This window comes from Leuciscus leuciscus, assembly GCF_965113295.1.
Source record: "Leuciscus leuciscus genome assembly, chromosome: 17".
NCBI lineage: Eukaryota > Metazoa > Chordata > Actinopteri > Cypriniformes > Leuciscidae > Leuciscus > Leuciscus leuciscus.
In genome coordinates, this window is record NC_138741.1 from 16,385,639 (window position 1) to 16,404,882 (window position 19,244).

Here is a 19,244-nt window from a genome sequence, read left to right on the forward strand (position 1 = left end):
GGCTGAGAGGTTTTGTAGGCCCCCTATCCCCACGATTTATAGAGTCTTATTTTGAAAAAAGTGTAATATCTACTCTAGGTAATCTACATCACAGTTGAGAAATTTCTACTTTATGCACATGTGAAGTAGGGCTGCACGATTAATCGCAATTTACATGTAATCGCACTAAAATCGATTTGGCTTATCGTGATTTTGAAATCGCAAAGGCTGCGATTTATTTGTTATGCACAGCTTCTCAGTTATGTACGGCTCTGTAAACGCTGCTCCATCTGAAAGCACTGTGAGTTTGAGTCACTTATAGTGTGCATTTGAAAAAGCAACATGCGTCAAACATCTTTCCAAACACGAGAATCATTATGAACCTCTTGTCCAACAAAAGACAATATTTAATAACATGCATTTACTCCAAACTCACTTCATAATGACAGTTGAGCATCCTTCTGTGAGATGATGAGCCTTCTTACACAGAAGGCAGTCATGTATTTAAGTCATGTTTAATCAAAGCGTTTCAATCGATAGGGATTTCCTGGAATGATGCGCCGTTATCATACTTCTGCGGCGGGGCATATTTAGCGTGTTTGCGTGAGAGCGCCCTCTGGCGTTCAGATGGAGCAGTATTTACTACCGATCAGCCGCACTCCACTGACAAGCTGCGCATAAGAAATGCCAAATCGCGTGCGGTTTTATTTCGATTAATCGTGCAGCCGAAGCGATTTTCGCGAGTGACAACTAATAGGAAAGAAGCCTTTCAAGTGGAGCTCAGCTCCCGTCACCGTCTCGAGTGCAGTGCAGGCAAGACAGAAGAGTTTGAGGGCGATGACGTTTTAGTAATTTATGACAGTATGAGTGAGTTTAATTTGTAGATTGATCGATCGTTAATCTAGTAAATTATTTAATCCACTGAACACTGCTGTGTGGTAATATAAAAACACTCTCCCAACAGCATACTGTTTCTTTTGAGCCTAATTCCTAGTCAGATTAAAATAATATAGTTGTATCGCTTGTGATGGTGTTTTGTATAGATTTGGCCAGACAAGCAGTCTACCAATAACATTAGAGCGACAGCACTACCAACGCCCACAAGCGACTTCACAGTATAGAGACTAGCGACATACAGCGACAAAATCGCTGACTGTGTGAACGGGGCTTATGGGGCCACGTGGGTCACTCAATCAGCAGACATGTAACGTGCGATTAGAGTGATTGACAGAAAACCTGACAAGTTACAAAACAGTATGACCTTTTCAGCTCATCATGAACCTGAACATGGGAGGCCCCTGAACTTGGGAGGCCCCTGGGCTTCAGCCCAGGTAAGCCCGTGCATTAATGCGGCCTTGATTACACCCAAATCTGGTTGAATGTCTCTTCACAAATTTGATAGCAATCAATAATTAAAGTGGCCTAAATATTTTTTTTAAATAAAGACTTCTGTGGAAGTCTTAGACAATAAATCATTGTCCATCCAATCATTGCATGTGTTCCGAATGCAATAAGATGTTTTAAAAATGTACATCACGGTATAATACCGGTTTTTATATTTTTCATATCAAAAATTATACTGGTTTCACGGTATATGACGTTTTTTTTTTTTTTACCATGACTGGGTGTTAACCACATTTTCTACTGATTGAGAGAGGAAATACTGCAGTAGATTGACTTAGAATGCCCTATTTTACTGTTATGAGTAAATATTGTAGAAAAACTCCACACTAGTATTAATACAGTTTTGCAAGGCCCCACAAAATTATACTGTTTACAACGAGGTGCCAAGCAGGAGGTGCTTTAGGCACGTCAGAAACAGCGGTTTCCCCGGTGACGGCTGTACACAAAGCAGCACAGCGCTCATAAATATTGCTTTATCAGGAAAGATAAAGAAAGATTCAATGAAAATAGCATAGAAACTTTTCTAAACACAGTCAGTTCTCTTCAAAGATACATTCATATAAAAACACCAGCGGCGTGTTTTGACTTTGAAACATACAGTACTATTGTTTATTCCATGATGTCAAAGCCTAAAAAAAAATCTATTTGTGGCGGGCAGTGTTGATATTGTGAACCAATGAATGGGAAACACTGTAATATAATTTGACAGCTATCAATTATAGTTATACCTATACATCTTCACCATCACGCTTAGTAACACATACAGCTGTGCCCTCACCACAGTGCAACAGTGAAAAGGGACCCTCTCAAACAGTGTTCCGAACGTTAAGCGGCATATACCGGTATTGCGGTACATAAAAAATTCATATCATAACAAAAATAAACACCGGTATTCGGTATGAACCGGTATACCGCCCAGCACTAGACACGAAGCAACACAGCTAAAAGTATTCCTAATATGTTAGACTTTTTATTTGAGACATGCCTTCACAAACACATGAAAGAGCTGTGTTTGGGATGTTTGAGTTGGGCGAGGGGCAGCATGCGAAAGGGGCATTTGCCGGCTGTTTAAAAATATGCTTTATTTTTGTAATTATGCTAAGTGCCACTAGTGTTGCAGAAACTACATACTTCACCTTTAAAGGTACACTATGTAACTTTTGGCCCTTTAGCAGCTAAAAAAAACCCTAAACTGCATGCATTTTGCCAAAAAACATTGTTTTGGTGGTGCTTCGGCTCTGCATGACAGTGTGGATGATTATGGTTACTCTACTTCTCATAAAACGTTCACTACTAGGCTTAAAAGATATAACCAGTTTAGATGGAAAGGATCTCAAGCTGACTGAAGAAGTTACTGTAGACCCGCACGGGTGAGTGACGTATGTACGCAATTTCTCTCAAAAACCATCCTAGGTCTAAAATTTTAACGCTTATAATAGGCTTACGGTAGATAAAAACACGTTTTGGAAGAATGTTTGATGAACTATTGATTCATTATTTTGAACATAAAAGTTACATAGTGTACCTTACTACCTTTATGTAGCAGTGTCTTTGTGAATGAATCTGCTGACTGATTTGGTTCTAGAGTTCAACCCAGTGACTCCGTGATCTGCCAGATTAACAGCCCACTGGATTGGAAGATTATCAGTAATTACTTGATTTTAGTCTGTTTGACATCAGAAGACTAGGAATATAGAGAGTAAGTTGTATAGTTGCTGGCAACACAAAGGGCACAAGTATGAACCAAAGTGGGGCATAAACCATTTAACTGAAGTGTTACCAAGATTCATTTACCAGCATTGTGCCCTTCAACGAGACACTTAACACTGCAATGATTTATAGTAAATGTCCCTGCAGTTAATGCAACATTAAGTATTTGTTAAATGTCAAGTAAGTAATTAAAAAACAAAACAATTGTTTTCAAGACGTCCTACTTCCACAAGAGTATGTTTAATTTATGTAAATTTATCACCAAGCAATTTCGCTCTCCATGTTTTACACAAGTGATTAAATGACCATAGACAAATGACAGTAATATGCAGTATTTCAACTAGTAGGCCTATGTTTTGGAAATGATTAATTAAATGAGTGAAATATCCCTTCAATTGGTTCCACCTCTGTAAGATGCTCTCAAATTTTACTCTCAACCTTGAAATCAATTCAGAGCATTTCTTGAGAAAGACTCTTTTAAGATGACTTGCATCAGAGTAATTTCTTTGCTGGGTTCAAATCAAGGCTGAGCCGTGAGGCCTTGTTTTATGGTATTTCTTAACAATATTTTAACACACAGAAATGTGGAGAACAACTTCCTTCAAAGAGCTTATTTTCTTTTGAACTCTCTGCGCCAGACTCAGTGTTCAGAATCTCTTTAAAATGCATTAAAAAGCGCCCCAATAACTGATAACTGCCCACTTTTGCGTCTGCCACACAGACAGAAAATGAAAGAGGACGTTTCAGGCTGAGGACAAATTGAGGTTTTGTTGAGGCGTATTGAATTTCACCTTGTTATGCTTTCGCATTTTCAAATAATCAGGTGGCCCGAGAAGTCTATGGTTTTATATACACTTCATGTTCAGTGAATGTTTTCTATTCATGTTCGCTGCCAGTGTCTGTGTATCCCCTTTCCTTTATGTGATCGTCCTTACATAAACGGTGTGAATGTATTACCACAGTTGTATTATTATTATTTTTTTTTATTAATGTAACGCATGTTTCCATCTCTATTTCTCTCTATTGGTCTTTTCTCATGCACAGGACATTCTGAACAACTTTGATAACACTGGCTCATGTGACCTGGAAGATGATGACCTCATGCTTGATGTTGATCTGCCAGAAGACGGGGCCTTACACAATGGTTAGTACACACACACACACACACACACACACACACACACACACACACACACACACACACACACACACACACACACACACACACACACACACACACACACACACACACACACACACACACACACACACGCACACACACACACAGACAGACTGTAATTGAACACTGTAGCATAACCAGTTATCATTCACTAAGCCAAAATTTGCCTTTTGCCCACTATTTGATGTCTAAAGTGATTACAGAAATGAAAATGATTAATAGAATCATGTCTGCATCACTGTTTTCTCAAAACTTGTAGATATGGCTAATAAATGACTAAATAAATTAAATGAAAGTCTCTCTCATTCTTTTCAACCCCAGCGCATGAAATTACCAACATCTATTTACCTTTATAACCACAATAGTCATTCTGAATTAAATTTGTAATATTTGCTTTGGATTTATCTTGATCTATTAATTCATTTTCAATTTGCATAGATAATGATTGCTGATTAGGTTTAATCATTGTTGATTGATCACATCTTTGAATGTGAATTACTTTTCTAAGGATTAGTTTCCTGCAGCTTAGTATGTGTTTTTAATTCATTCAAATTGATGAAGGGTTGAATACAGTATATCATTTTGTATTTTAATTTATTTGTTTTGAGGAATGTAAATTGTTATAGTGATCTGACAACATGACTTTTGACATGATTTTTTTTAGCAGCTTCTATATCTATATCTATATCTATATATTATTTATTTATTTTTAAGACAGTGAGAGAAGGGCTTTTTTATTATTATTTATTACACGATTGCTGGCGGTTTGGAGCTTTGTTCATGTTTTTTTAGATGTTTGATAGATGAATTATGAGTTAAAAAGCTTTAGAAAGTATGGTTTGTTAAACAATTACAAATCTTTGTTAAAATAACCTAAAATAATGATTTCATATAGATGTGCAAGTATTTGAAGTGTTTCTCCATTTTTATTTACCTTTTGTGCTGTTAATTTAATACCGCTATTACATGAATTTTTAAATGTATAAATATTTCATGTAGTCTCTGAATTTTAGGTCATAAAATGCATGTATAATGATCAAAATGAGAATGTTAAAAATGTCTACAAAGGTTTTAGATTAAGTAGAGCATGTTGCACTGAAAGGGTCATTGCTGTCACTGCTTGACTAGTCATTTCAACTGCCAAATACCGTCAAAATAAAGAATTTATTACATTTGCTAAATTGTATTTGTTATTAGTGCAATTCTTCTTTTTTTTAAATGCTGAATGCTTTCATTCAGCAAGGATATGGGCATTAAATTGTTCACAAGGGACACTTAAGACATTTGTAATGTTACAAAAGATTAAGAATTAATTGAATATTAAGAATTATTAAGCAGCTCTGTTGTTTTCAACATTAGTAATTATGATAATTTTTTTGAGCACTATATCAGCATATTATAATTATTTGTGAAGGATCACATGACACTGAAGACTGGAGTAAGGGCTGCTGAAAATTCTGCTTTACCATCACATAAATTAATTACATTTTAAAAATAGAAAATAATTATTTTAAATTGTAATAATAATATGTCACAATATTACTGTTTTACTGTTTTGTTGTTGTTTTTTTATAATCAAATAAATGCAGCCATTGGTGAGCATAATAGACTTACCAAAAACACACAAAAAAAAAAAACGTAAACATTTGACTAGTGTATATATCTTTAAATACTTGTATATTACATATAGTAGTGTTTATGTTACTAGCCTATCGTGAATTAGTAGCTATTGGAGACAACCCCTGCCAAAAACACAGAATAAATGTCCTCAATCTTCCGTCTCATGAATTCTCAGTTTTGGAAGAGATCGTCCTTTTGTTGAGCTCACTTCCTTTTCCCTTCAGTCTCAGTGTGTGTTAGTGAGGTCATAGGGTGGTTATGGGTTCTGCAGATTCTTGTATACGTATTCAAATTCCATACTAGAGATGGCAAACAACAGGCTTCATACATACACTTTATAGGTGACATTCAAATGTATGATTGCATCCTCTGTGTACAGGAATGACACGCACAAGCCCTTCCTGTAACAGCACCATTCTGTCAGATGTTTGTCTGATGTTAAAAGATACTTCTTTTGAGCATCTTTTTTAAAACTTTTTTTGTGTGTTTTTGTCATGTTTTATATTCAGTATTTTGACCTGTGCCATCAGCAGGAATCAGTTTTACACCGCTGTGTGTGTGTGTGTGTGCTGTATTTATAGCCTCGGGCATCATGCCCTGCAGTCATGTGAGGAGGGTTACAGAGCCAGAGGAGGGAATAGATGACTTCAGGCCCCCTCCCCCTTTCTCTCCCCTCCCTGTCTTTCTGTCTCCTTCATTCCTTCCATGGTCGATCTGTCTGCTTGGCAGGCAGGAAGGCCTGCTGTTTTGACACTGCTTCCCGAGACCAGAGGGAAGGCTCTGCCCGAGGGCTGTGTTTCGTCCTGGCTGAAAACGCCACCGCCAGTTCTTCTTCTCTTCAGAAGGCCCCTCGGCTCAGGGAATTACAGCTGTGTGTCTGTTTCTGGTCAAAGCTCCTAGGGAGTTCCCAGAACTCACAAACTCATACACACAACCTCGTTCCAACAGGGCGGAAAAGTTATTGGATTTGCAGATTCTCGGGTGGCCACTGAGAAATTCGTAGGTAGTTTGACACTTTTTCAAAGTTTTATACATACTTTAGTTATACATCAAACAACTTTGGAATTTTTAACCTTGGGAACCTTGTCCAACAATATTTCAACCTTTTTCTTTTCTTTTGGACGTGTTAGTCAAAACAGACCATCTCTGCTCTTAGTTCTAAGGTTATTTGTATTCGTGTGAGTGAGTTTGGACTGTTTTTTTTAGTCTGTTTTTGAGGCTCTGGCAGTGAACCGGACAGCAAGGACAAGAGGAATGTAGCAGGTCTGTTTTGGAGCTTAGTTTTCTGTCTGTTCTGCTTGCTGTCTTACTCTGTGCTGTGTGAGAAGTGTATTGAAAGATTGAAGGAGTGCATGTGTGAGAGACAGATTTTGTATGCGAGTGTTTTAGTTTGAGTTTGCCCTGATATCTCGCCTCAGGCAGTGTGAGTGCTGTGTATCGAAACTCTAAAGAGCTCTGCGTTCGGAAGGACCCTGCTCAACTTCCCAAAGAAAGATGATCTTCTTTTTTCAAGAAGTGTGTGTTTGTTTCGGAGTATGTCTAGGAGACTAACTGAATGTATAAGTGTGTTTAAAAGTGAGTTGGGTTTGTTCAATGTGTTTGTTTATTTGTCATTGACTGCTATTGACCCTTCTGTGCATGCAGATGGGATGGCCCACTTTGAGCGCTCTGAGAGGGGGGGCCGGCCGGCTCAATGGAGGAGGAGACAGCAGAGATGGAGTGGAATGGATCATGCTCATAATGACAACAGGTGAATGCAGGTGTTTCACATCAGAGGCTATTATACAAATATATGTTATATATGTGTATATTATAAAAGTTTATATTTATTATTTTGTAATTTATTATAAATTTATATTTTTATCAAAACTGGAATAATATATTCAGCATTCAGGAATAGAGCTGTACATTTTATAATACGAGGGTTGTATTAACACCCGCCAAATGCGGGTAAAAATGAACTTTGTCAAACTTTGTAACACTGTCAAATCACTAGCCAATTTGGCGTGTTATGTTTACTCACTTTCCTGAGGAAGTTTGTGTAAACCAAATCTGTGCGGATTTAGCGCAAATACTCAACTCGTGAGTCATCGTGATCTATTAATTACTGCCTATTCTGGCTTACTTGAACACACACGTTACTAAGCAACAAATAACGGCGCGCTTGTTCACTTGCATTAAAGCAATAGCGAATATTAAAAAACATTTGGTAAACATAAAATACTATTTTCCAACATCCTACATGTTCTTTACATCATCCTACATGTTTCTCCACCTAAAACACATGTTTGGTAAAAAATAAATAAAAAAATGAGGAAAGTAGGAGATTGCTGGATGACATGATTTTGTTTAAATAAGTAATAAATGTATGAAATCCAAATTTTTATATATATATATATATATATATATATACACACACACACACACACATACACACATGCATACATACATACATACATACAGTGGGTACGGAAAGTATTCAGACCCCCTTAAAAATTTTTTTCCTCATTATTGTACACACAGCACCCCATTGACAGAAAAACACAGAATTGTTGACATTTTTGCACATTTATTAAAAAAGAAAAACTGAAACATGGTCCTAAGTATTTAGACCCTTTGCTCAGTATTTAGTAGAAGCACCCTTTTGATCTTATACAGCCATGAGTCTTTTTGGGAAAGATGCAACAAGTTTTTCACACCTGGATTTGGGTATCCTCTGCCATTCCTCCTTGCAGATCCTCTCCAGTTCTGTCAGGTTGGATGGTAAACATTGGTGGACAGCCATTTTCAGGTCTCTCCAGAGATGCTCAATTGGGTTTAAGTCAGGGCTCTGGCTGGGCCATTCAAGAACAGTCACGGAGTTGTTGTGAAGCCACTCCTTCGTTATTTTAGCTGTGTGCTTAGGGTCATTGTCTTGTTGGATGGTGAACCTTCGGCCCAGTCTGAGGTCCAGAGCACTCTGGAGAAGGTTTTCGTCCAGGATATCCCTGTACTTGGCCGCATTCATCTTTCCCTCGATTGCAACCAGTCGTCCTGTCCCTGCAGCTGAAAAACACCCCCACAGCATGATGCTGCCACCACCATAATTCACTGTTGAGACTGTATTGGACAAGTGATGAGCAGTGACTGGTTTTCTCCACACATACCGCTTAGAATTAAGGCCAAAAAGTTCTATCTTGGTCTCATCAGACCAGAGAATCTTATTTATCACCATCTTGGAGTCCTTCAGGTGTGCTTTCATGTGTCTTGCACTGAGGAGAGGCTTCCGTCTGGCCACTCTGCCATAAAGCCCCGACTGGTGGATGGCTGCAGTGATGGTTGACTTACTACAACTTTCTCCCATCTCCCGACTGCATCTCTGGAGCTCAGCCACAGTGATCTTTGGGTTCTTCTTTACCTCTCTCACCCAGGCTCTTCTCCCCCGATAGCTCAGTTTGGCCGGACGGCCAGCTCTAGGAAGGGTTCTGGTCGTCCCAAACGTCTTCCATTTAAGGATTATGGAGGCCACTGTGCTCTTAGGAACCTTAAGTGCAGCAGAATTTTTTTTGTAACCTTGGCCAGATCTGTGCCTTGCCACAATTCTGTCTCTGAGCTCTTCAGGCAGTTCCTTTGACCTCATGATTCTCATTTGCTTTGACATGCACTGTGAGCTGTAAGGTCTTATATAGACAGGTGTGTGGCTTTCCTAATCAAGTCCAATCAGTATCAAACACAGCTGGACTCAAATGAAGGTGTAAAACCATCTCAAGGATGTTCAGAAGAAATGGACAGCACCTGAGTTAAATATATGAGTGTCACAGCAAAGGGTCTGAATACTTAGGACCATGTGATATTTCAGTTTTTCTTTTTTTATAAATGTGCAAAAATGTCAACAATTCTGTGTTTTTCTGTCAATATGGGGTGCTGTGTGTACAATAATGAGGAAAAAAAATGAACTTGAACTAGCAAATGGCTGCAATATAACAAAGAGTGAAAAATGTAAGGGGGTATAAGAAATTATGGTCTGTTCCCATTCCCAACAACTTCCACTCCAATATATATATATCAAAATGTTCCTTCACTTAAAAGAGTTTAATTATCATATAGAGACAATTACATTCAATCTCAGTAATATGTAAATAGTATCACAGAGGGCAACAAACAACCATCTTGATTACAGGGACTTCAAATAGCTCGTCACCTTAAACATTTTAACAGAAGATCCACTTCAGATAGATTTTAACACCTTAACCTTTTGCTGTTCCGATTTCACAGAACATCAAAGATGTGGGCACAGAGGAAAGATCCTCATTCATGTTGAGAGGGAAGACGAATCTGTTATTCTTAAATTACACTTAAAAACAGAGCTTCATTTACATGTAGAGGGGGAAGACAAACGAAATAGGGGATAAATGTTTGAGCTGAAAGGATGAGGTTCATTCTGACGCCGGTGAACCCAAGGTGCTTTGTGTACCTTGCCACTGCTATGCTGTAATAAACTTCATTTTTTTACATCTTCGACGTCCACATCATTTTTTCTTACAGGGGTTTGAATACTTTCCGTACCCACTGTGTATATATATATAAAATAATAAAACATACATTTGTTAGGAATGTCATGTAAAACTAAAAAATGTTTGGTTAATTCTAGCATGAACTGGAATGCAGTGCTTGGTCAACATTAATGCATTTCTGTGTAAATTTGCCAGAGGGTTAAAGACTTTAGCTTGAGCCCGCATACATTTAAATGAAAACATACATTTGTCTTCTTCTTCTTCTTCTTCTTCTTCTTCTTATTTTATTTATATATAATAACTATATATTTGGATTTCATACATTCATTTTCTTATATATATATGTGTGTATTCATGTCACGTCAAACATGACTGACTGAATGGGAAATGGCTAGGTTACAAATGTAACCCCAGGGAACATAGATGTTATGTCCCTCCTGCCAGAGCCCTGAACCACCACTGAAGGGTCGGATCCCTGTCTCGGCTCCTCAGCAAAACATAAATGAGAAGTGAGTGCCGGCCATGTTTATACCCATATGTCTGGGTAGGAGTGCCTGGGTATGCAAATATTGTTGGCCAATTTCCATTGGCTCACTTGAAGGTGATTGTGCTCCCAGACGAGACCCCAATACGTCAGTATCGACGTAATGTCTCCGTTCCCTCCTTCAGAGAGCGGGGGTTACATTAGTAACCTAGATGTCTGTTTTCATCACTTTTGATTTCAAAGATCATGAGAAATGTTTATTTTTTTACATTTTATTTCATGACCGCTTTAATACTGATGTTGTGTTTCTTTCTATAAATTATATTAAATCTGAACTCTTTCTTTTAGGCTGGCCGGGTTTCATTACGATGCCTGTCGTACAGGCCATCGACCCCTCCATCCCACAGTTCAGCATGACAGTCACACGGTGGTGCTAGATGAGCTCACTTTCAAGCACGTGGCAGAAGATTGTTCGTCTGTCAAATCACAGCTGCTCAAACTCAAGAGTCTGCTGCAGGTACCACACACACACACACAGCTGGATGAGTCATATTTGCACTTAGCTATGCAAACACATCTGTTAGCCTCTGAGTAGCTTTTAGTATATGTGTAGTTGTAAAAAAAAAAAAAGGAGTCAAAGAAAGGGATGAGTTGTAAACTTGAGAGATGCATCTTCTGAATAAATTGCCATTTTATGTAGATGGATGATGGTGAGATTACTCCAGAGAGTTTGGATTCCAGTGAAGATGACAGCAGAGCCAAGCAGGTCCATAACATCCCATAAACACCTACCTGAATAAAGCTATTCAACTTGCAGTCCTAAAACCTGAAAAAGAAAATCAGCATTTTCAAGCCATGTGCTCCCTCAGGAATTTCTAATGTGTTTGTTCCGCTGTTTGTTCAACTGCATAAATAGTATAGTCATATCTTAACAACAGCTTCAAAGTTCATTTAAGCAAGTTGCTACATAAAGACTAAAACTGTAAGTACATGAGAATCCTCATATAGCAGCTTGTGTTTTTAAAGTTTCAGAAGTAGAACAAAACCTTAATCTCAATATCTCAAGTAATGTTTACCACAGAACTACGTATACTCAATTGCAAACTGCTATTCTAAAAAGCCATTAGTAATTCCTGAGGGAACATGTGGTGAATTAGCATTCTGTTTTGGCCTACAAATTGACATCAACAGCTCTGTGCCCCCTTTTTCAATTCCGTACACATGCATTATTTATGTGTAGACAATATAGTTTCATATTATTTGTGTGTGCATTTATTATTTGTTTTGTATTTGTGTGTCAGATGGAGGAACTGATGAAGGAGGTCGCGCATCTCAGGGAAGAGCTGAAAAATAAAGATAAAATCATCACGCGGCTCACTCATCAACAGCATCAAGAATCTGTGAGCCATCACCATTCCTGACACATTCAAACTGGCGCTCATTTTGACCATTTTGTATTGATTGAATTATACATAATACATGAGTGGCTAATCAGAGCCTGCAGCATCTGCTTGAAGATACTAAAGCCATGCTAACTCCATGTCTGAATGAATGAGATGAAATCAGGACGGGATGTTCTCAGAACAAACCCACATCTCATACTGTTCATTAGCTTCACTGCTCCAAGCCAAAAAAACAACAACAAAAAAACCGCAGCAATTGGCGCATCAACACATGCACTTTAACCTTTAATCCCAATTACTGTCACCTTCGGTGAGCAATTATATCATTAGCGCTAATAAACTCACCTCTTTTGCATTACGCTGATTGCAAAGCAAAGATGAAAGCAAATGAGATTTCTTTACATTAGAACAAGAGTACGTGCTTATATATTGGTTAGGGAATTTAACAAACTCTTCTTGTGCTACTGGCATAAATGATACCTCAAATTGTGCAGCTTGTTGAGGAGATGTGCGGTTACTAGCAACCTGATTTTCACCTAGTGAACAATGAAACAGTCAAAAAGAAATCCTCTTTATATAATCAAAATATCGTAGAGTCTTGAGGGTGCTTTTTTTTCAGAGTTTTCTATTTAAATGTTTTTTAAATGGTTCTAGAAAATCAGTTCTACAAAAAATAGATTACAAAAATACATACATTTAACAAAATAATAATTTAGTATGAATAATGTATTAAATAAAAGTATTAATAATAGTCATTTGCAATGCATTGTTTTTATTGTAGTTTAATGGTTTTGTTTTTTGTCATGGTGTGTATGAAAAATTAGCGATAATTTGTAATAAGTTCTATATATTGGTTATAAAGCCAGCAATGACCAGCAAAAACCAGCAATGCCCTAGAAAATACTTCGAGCATTCTAGCATTGGAAGTTTTCTATTTAAATGTTTTTTAAAATGGTTATCGATTCTAAGAAAATTTAGATTGCATAAATATGACATTAAAATATATTTTTAATGAATTTTATTTAATATTTATTATTCATATTTAGCTTAATTTATTATGACTATTAATAAAAAATAATAAGCCATGCGTTTATTGTAGTTTTTATGATTTCTTTAGTTATGTCACTTGTCAAAAATAAAACAATAATTAATAATCAGTTCTTAATATTGGCTACCGCTTTAAAATTATGAGCTAACATGAACATTTGGTGTAGTTGTTGGTCATAAAAACGGATCAGTTTCTCTCCACTAGTAATGCCCTGTACCCTGGATGCCAGCCGAACTTAGCCCCACCCACAACATTTGAGGTCGGGAAGTTCGGTCTGGACTTGATCCGTTGTGGAGCAACTATGCTCGAACCAGAGCTGTTCGGACCAATCAAATTGTCAGGGCGGGCTTTATACAATGATGGACAGATGATCAACAGTAACGTAATCATCCACGCCACCAAAGAGCGCTTGGGTTGAATTCGTTTACAACAAAGATGGCTGCCGCTGGAGAATTGAGATGTGTAGATTCCGCCATCGCGTCTATTAATTTTAAAAGAGGAACAGAGAACCTCGATCAAGGCATTTGTCGATCGGAAAGATGAATGAAGAACATACGTCACTTACTCCGTTGCTCTGATTGGTTGTTGGTCTATCCAATTGAGTGCAGAGGCATTTTCTTTCCTGGTTCGGTTTAAACACGCCCCTTAATCACAGCCCAATGGAGCAGTATCAGACTCATATTCTGACTAGAATCTGAGTATGACGACGTCAGGCTAAATGCCCTGGGAACTACTACAAACAATCTAGCATTGTGGGAGCAAGTTTTGAATGGCCAAGACACTCAAACCACTCATGTTTTTTTTAGAAAGTGTCTTTTTAAAAAATCTCTCTCTCTTTCAGCCGGTGAGATGTCAGTGTCATCAGCTGAAGTCAGGGGCCAAAGGTGAGAGAAGAACACATCATGATAAATCCACTCAGACGGTGTGGCGACCGCCCCATCATCACCCCGCTGTGAGTTATTTCTCACTCTCTGTCTAGAAACATGCATGTCAACTTGATCGCATCATGGAGGCACCCTGAACTCTCCCAAAATGTCAGTGTATTGTGACTGGTGTATCTGTGTGTGTCCTTGGTGAGCCGTCTGCCTCGTTTTTATTTCCTGTTTCCTTAAAACTCTGTAGGCTTTATAGGTGGCAAGTTGTTTACAAAAGGGGGAAGCAAATGTGTTGTCAGGGTGACAAATAAGACAACACATTCCTTCTGTTCTTTTCCTTTCCTCCAGCCTTACCTCCCTCTTGTTCGTTTTTCGTGGTGAAATAGCCCGGTGGTCTCGCGGGACGCCCTGAGCTGAGGCTCGTTTGCCGAGGTGCCGATTTGGCCAATTTGCAGCTGCTACAGGAAAACGGGCATCAACTACAGAGTGCAGAATGATTGTCATCTCCTATTTAAGTGAAGCCGCGCAGCACCCACTCTGGTGGTTTAGCTTTCAGAGCCCTAGCCTGGGATGTTCACCAGGGGACATGTTCTTATTGAAGACCGGCACACAATCAGTAAAGCCAACAGCACACAGAGAAAGACTGGAGTCAGGAAAGATTACAGGGAGGAGAGAGAGATGGAGGAAGTAACAAGAGATGGATGAGAATTTGAAAGTGGAAATAAGGAAGAGAGAGAAACAGTTATTGGGGATTGGGAACAATAGGACTGGTGTTCAGTTTGCATGTTAGTGTTTGAAAAATAGGGATACTTCACAGTTTTGTTTTCCATACCTGTATGAATTCCTTTATTCTGTGGGATATTAAAGATATTTAGCAGAATGTCCTGCTGCTCTTTTCCATATAATGAAAGTTAAGTGACCACGTCTGTCAAGCAAGATTAACTGTCATTAGCAATTAAAATTTCTGTTCTTCACACTAAGCTGTCATATGGATTTAGAAGACTTGGTATGTAGGGACCTTTGCAGCTTAGACATTCAAATAATCTTCTTTTGTGTTTTTAATGAACGAAAGTTATACAGGTTTGGAACGAAGTAAGGGTGAATAAATGACAGAATTTTCATTTTGTAGGTTTACCATCCCTGATGTTAAAAGTTACATTTGCATGACTTCATCATAAAAATAAGTTATCAGTGATCCATTATTAATGTCACAAAGCTGCAAACAATGTAAATAAATGTATTGCATGTTAATCATGACTCAAACACTAAAATATTTGTTCTCCTTAACACAAGTGTGACACGGTCATGGATGATTCACTGGGTTCATGGACTTCCTTTGTTGTTCTTGGAACAACATTCCTCTTATCCATTCATAGACCTAACTCTAACCCTAATGCTAAACGGATAACTAAAATTAGCAGGCAGTGACTGTTTGATGGGATTTGTTCCTGTACCAGGAACAGCAAAGCAGGATGAATCTGAAATTAGTTATACTGGAATAAATTGTAAATTCAAAATAATGCCACAGATTTTTTTCTACAAATGGTTCTGTCAGTCCAAAAGTACAATTAGTCTCAGAGACATAAGTTCGCATTTACTTGCTGCTAAACTCTTCAAACCAATATTGTTCAATTTCAGTCAAACTAAAACATTAATTCATCAGGTTTTTGCGAAATCGGTTTAACAGACCTAGACATAAAGCAAATATAGCTTGATTTTTGCCAGCATGTACACTACGGCGCAAACATTTAGGGTCGGTAAGATTTGTTAATATTTTTTAAGTCTCATGCTCGCAATGGCTGCAATTATTTGATAAAAAATATAATAAAAACAGTAACATTCTAAAATATTAAAATAACCGTTTTCTGTTTCATTATATTTTAAAATGCAGTTTATTCCTGTGATGGCAAAGCTAAATTAATGTTTTTTAATTGGAATGTACACACGTTAATTGGATTGCAGTTGGCCTTAGTGTTGTGCACTTGCTCCAAATGATCCTTCATATATATTTTTGCGCATTTACAGTATTTGGACAGACAGATGAACACTAGCTCGACTAGGCAGAAAAAAAGAAAAGTGTAGCTCAAATATAACTGTATACTGTTATATAAAAAATATAACAAATATAAGCATACTCTCTGAGTTATAAAGGTAAACAAGTCTAGTTTTCTGTCCATAATGAAAAGAGAGACTAGAGTCGTAGAGCAGCAAAGACCATGCACACTTTCTGGGTATCAGATTGTGTGATTTTTGTTTGCCTTTATATCTTAAAAAAAATCCCAAAGGTACCTCTAAATGGTATGTAATCAGTTTTCAAGATAAGGTTTGTATGTTTACGAACATTACGGTTGAGCGTGACAAAATAGTAGAGGTAAATGTACATATAACCTAAGAACATTTGATTTCCTTATCTCAGAAATTTCCCCAGTGCATGTGCCGTTCAACAGGAAAAGAAAATATTATCTGTGAGATCCGCATGTGTTGGCTAGGAATATTGCATGCACGTATTGTATTGTGACTCATGCATTCACGGCTTGTTCCTCGCTGGTGTTTTAGTCTGATGTTCAGACATTGATGGTAGTTTGTCTTCTCAGAGGAAATGTGCGCCGTTTCTCTGTGCGATGTGCTTGCAAAACAGTTTTTCTTTCTAAACTGTGTGTTTGTCTAGATTCACTGGGGTTTGTCTCTCTCCGCAGCTGTGCGGGTGCCGTGTGTGCGTCACGGTTTTTCTATGTGTGTTGCAGGCTGTACCCACTCCTCTCCTCTCTCCCTGGCAGTGCCAGTACCAGGCTACACCTCGTGCCAGCATGCCTCAACGCCGACAAAGTGAGTCATTAACCCCCTGACCTCTGACCCCGTTCCTTTGGCAATATGTTCAGCTTTCTTTCCTCCCACTGACTCTGCTTCCTTCTCTTTCATATGCTGTCTCCCTGTTGGTTTATAAATATACAGTATATGCACAGTATAGTTACATCATGGAGTGAGTCAGGGATGAGTAAGTAGGATATCAGTCTGAGAGAGAGGAGGAGATGTGGTGTTAGAGAGATGAAAGAGAAAGCGGTTTAAGAGGTTAGACAAAGTCAGCTGTTCCCCCGCTGGGCAGTTTTGAACTGTCTCTCAGGTCTGGGTGGGTCACTGCACTGGTTGGACCACATGGGGTGTAACACTGTGTTTTTGCGTAGATGGCCATGCTTCGAGCCCTGTCTTCAGGTGTTTTTGTGCACGGATTTTGGAATTTTGCAGTTAAATTCATTAAATTAATTTGCTTTGGCAAAATTACATTTTCTGAATATTTTTCTGAATATATTTAATAAATAATCAAACTGGTATCCCTGCCTCAAACTCATGCCATTGACTGAGCTAGAAGCTGACATGTCAGACCAAACAAACAGAGTTCAAAAGCCTCAGGGAAATCAACCTTTTTAGGAAAGTCAACTTACAAATTACATTTTTTATAGTTGTCTCTGCGCATTAACCTGGGATGGGCATGGAAGCCTATTTTGGTCTCTGAGTAAAAAAAAAAAAAAGGGTAAATGTGATAATTTTTTAAAATAAGATAATAAAATAATAAATCTGATGTTGTGAGGAATGAAATTAATTTGCAACAAACTCAAAATAATCAGAAATAAATATAAGTTATTTACTCCTGTTCAAAAGTTTGGAGTTGGTATGATTTACATTTTTAAAGAAATGAATACTTTTATTGAGCAAGGATGCATTACATTTTTTGAAAGTGACAGTAAAGATATTTACAATGTTACAAAATATTTTTATTTCAAATAAATTGAATCTTGGAAAACATGCATCTTGGTTTCCAAAAAAATATTAAGCAGCACAACTGTTTTCAACATTGATAATAATAGGAAATGTCTCCTGAACAGCAGATCAGCATATTAGAATGATTTCTGAAGGCTCGTGTGACACTGATGACTGGAGTAATGATGCTGAAAATTCAGCTGTCATCACAGGAATAAATTACATTTTAAAATGATGTTAGATTTAAAATTAAATTACAAAATACATTATAAAATTGAAGTTTTAGATTGTAATGATATTTTTAAAAATTGCTGTTTTTATAGTATAAATTATAGTAAAAATTCAGTTTGCAGTTGTAACATCAGGCAGTCAGGGAGCAAAACAAGAAACCAGAATCAAGGAACAAACAGAGGTTACAATAACAAAAACTGACAAAACACAAAGGAAAACAGGTATTTATACACAAGGGCTACCATTAAAACTAGAAACACCTGGGAACGATAATGGGCTAAAAATCAACAGCAAAACTACAAGCCGACTACAAAATGGCAACAGGAAATAACCAAATACAATTGAACATAAAAGTCCACATTGAAGACATGACAGCAGTAATTGTTTGCAGTAAATTACAGTGTGCACACAGTCATATAATTTAGCAAGAATGGAGCTGTGATCATCTGAGAGAATGTGTGTTTTACATGATTGTAAACATGGCTGTAGTTATAGAGCAGATGTCAGACTATTTTTCAGTCTCTTCCTCAACAGATCTTCCTTCCTCTACTCTTCCTTTCTTCTCTTTCGGTTTTACTCCACTGCTTTGTCAGTTCTATCTTCTTTTTTCCTTGTCCTCCTGTCTTTTCCCTTTCTCTTTCCTCTTCCTGTTTCCTGATTGGATGAACTTGTGCTCTGTGTTATTTCTCCCCCTCTGCCTATCCGATAATACCTCGGGACAGGGGTGGAGCATCTTGTGCATTACTTCCGCGACACAGCGTGGTACAGTAACCTCTACTAAAAGCTTCACCCTTTGCATGGTCACGTGACGTGAATGACCAATGCATGCTTGTTTGAGTTTTATTTTTAAAGCATGGATTCCAATTTTTTCACACATACATGAGACTTGGCATGAGACTTTTTTTTCCCTTTAATTTTTGGCCCCAAGTTACCACCTGTCTGAAATCCTAATGTTTCTGCTCATCTCTTCCTCCATGGGCTGTGATTGCTGTGTGTTGTGTGTCAGATCTGTCTTTGCTGTAATGGAGCTACAGTGTATACTGGTGTGTTCTGGGAGACTC

The 19,244-nt window shown here is 37.8% G+C and overlaps 1 protein-coding gene and 1 long non-coding RNA gene across 7 annotated transcripts in view; one reads left to right on the plus strand and one right to left on the minus strand.

Annotated features, from left to right (window-relative positions):
- Positions 1-19,244, plus strand: part of ccser2a (coiled-coil serine-rich protein 2a) — a 52,021-nt gene that overhangs the window by 24,360 nt on the left and 8,417 nt on the right. The window contains exons 5-12 of one of the 5 annotated variants that reach the window (XR_014199478.1): positions 4,138-4,237; positions 7,538-7,643; positions 11,219-11,387; positions 11,571-11,636; positions 12,172-12,270; positions 14,163-14,273; positions 14,545-17,022; positions 18,906-18,943. Coding sequence is in view for 3 of the 5 variants with exons in the window: in XM_082144270.1 (XP_082000396.1) it covers positions 4,138-4,237; positions 7,538-7,643; positions 11,219-11,387; positions 11,571-11,636; positions 12,172-12,270; positions 14,163-14,273; positions 16,941-17,022; positions 18,906-18,945 (773 nt within the window). In the remaining 2 variants the exon portion in view is untranslated. Of the gene's footprint in view, positions 1-4,137; positions 4,238-7,537; positions 7,644-11,218; positions 11,388-11,570; positions 11,637-12,171; positions 12,271-14,162; positions 14,274-14,544; positions 17,023-18,905; positions 18,946-19,244 lie in introns of those variants that run through there. The other 4 variants (XM_082144270.1, XR_014199477.1, XM_082144271.1 and 1 more) reach the window with 4 other exon arrangements.
- On the minus strand, positions 13,279-14,151 carry LOC309479965. 2 transcript variants are annotated; one of them, XR_014199485.1, is made up of 2 exons: positions 13,887-14,151; positions 13,279-13,802 (listed from the first exon to the last, which is right to left on the minus strand). It is a non-coding gene; the product is annotated as an uncharacterized lncRNA (long non-coding RNA). The 2 variants fall into 2 exon arrangements; XR_014199486.1 differs by having other exon boundaries at positions 13,878-14,151.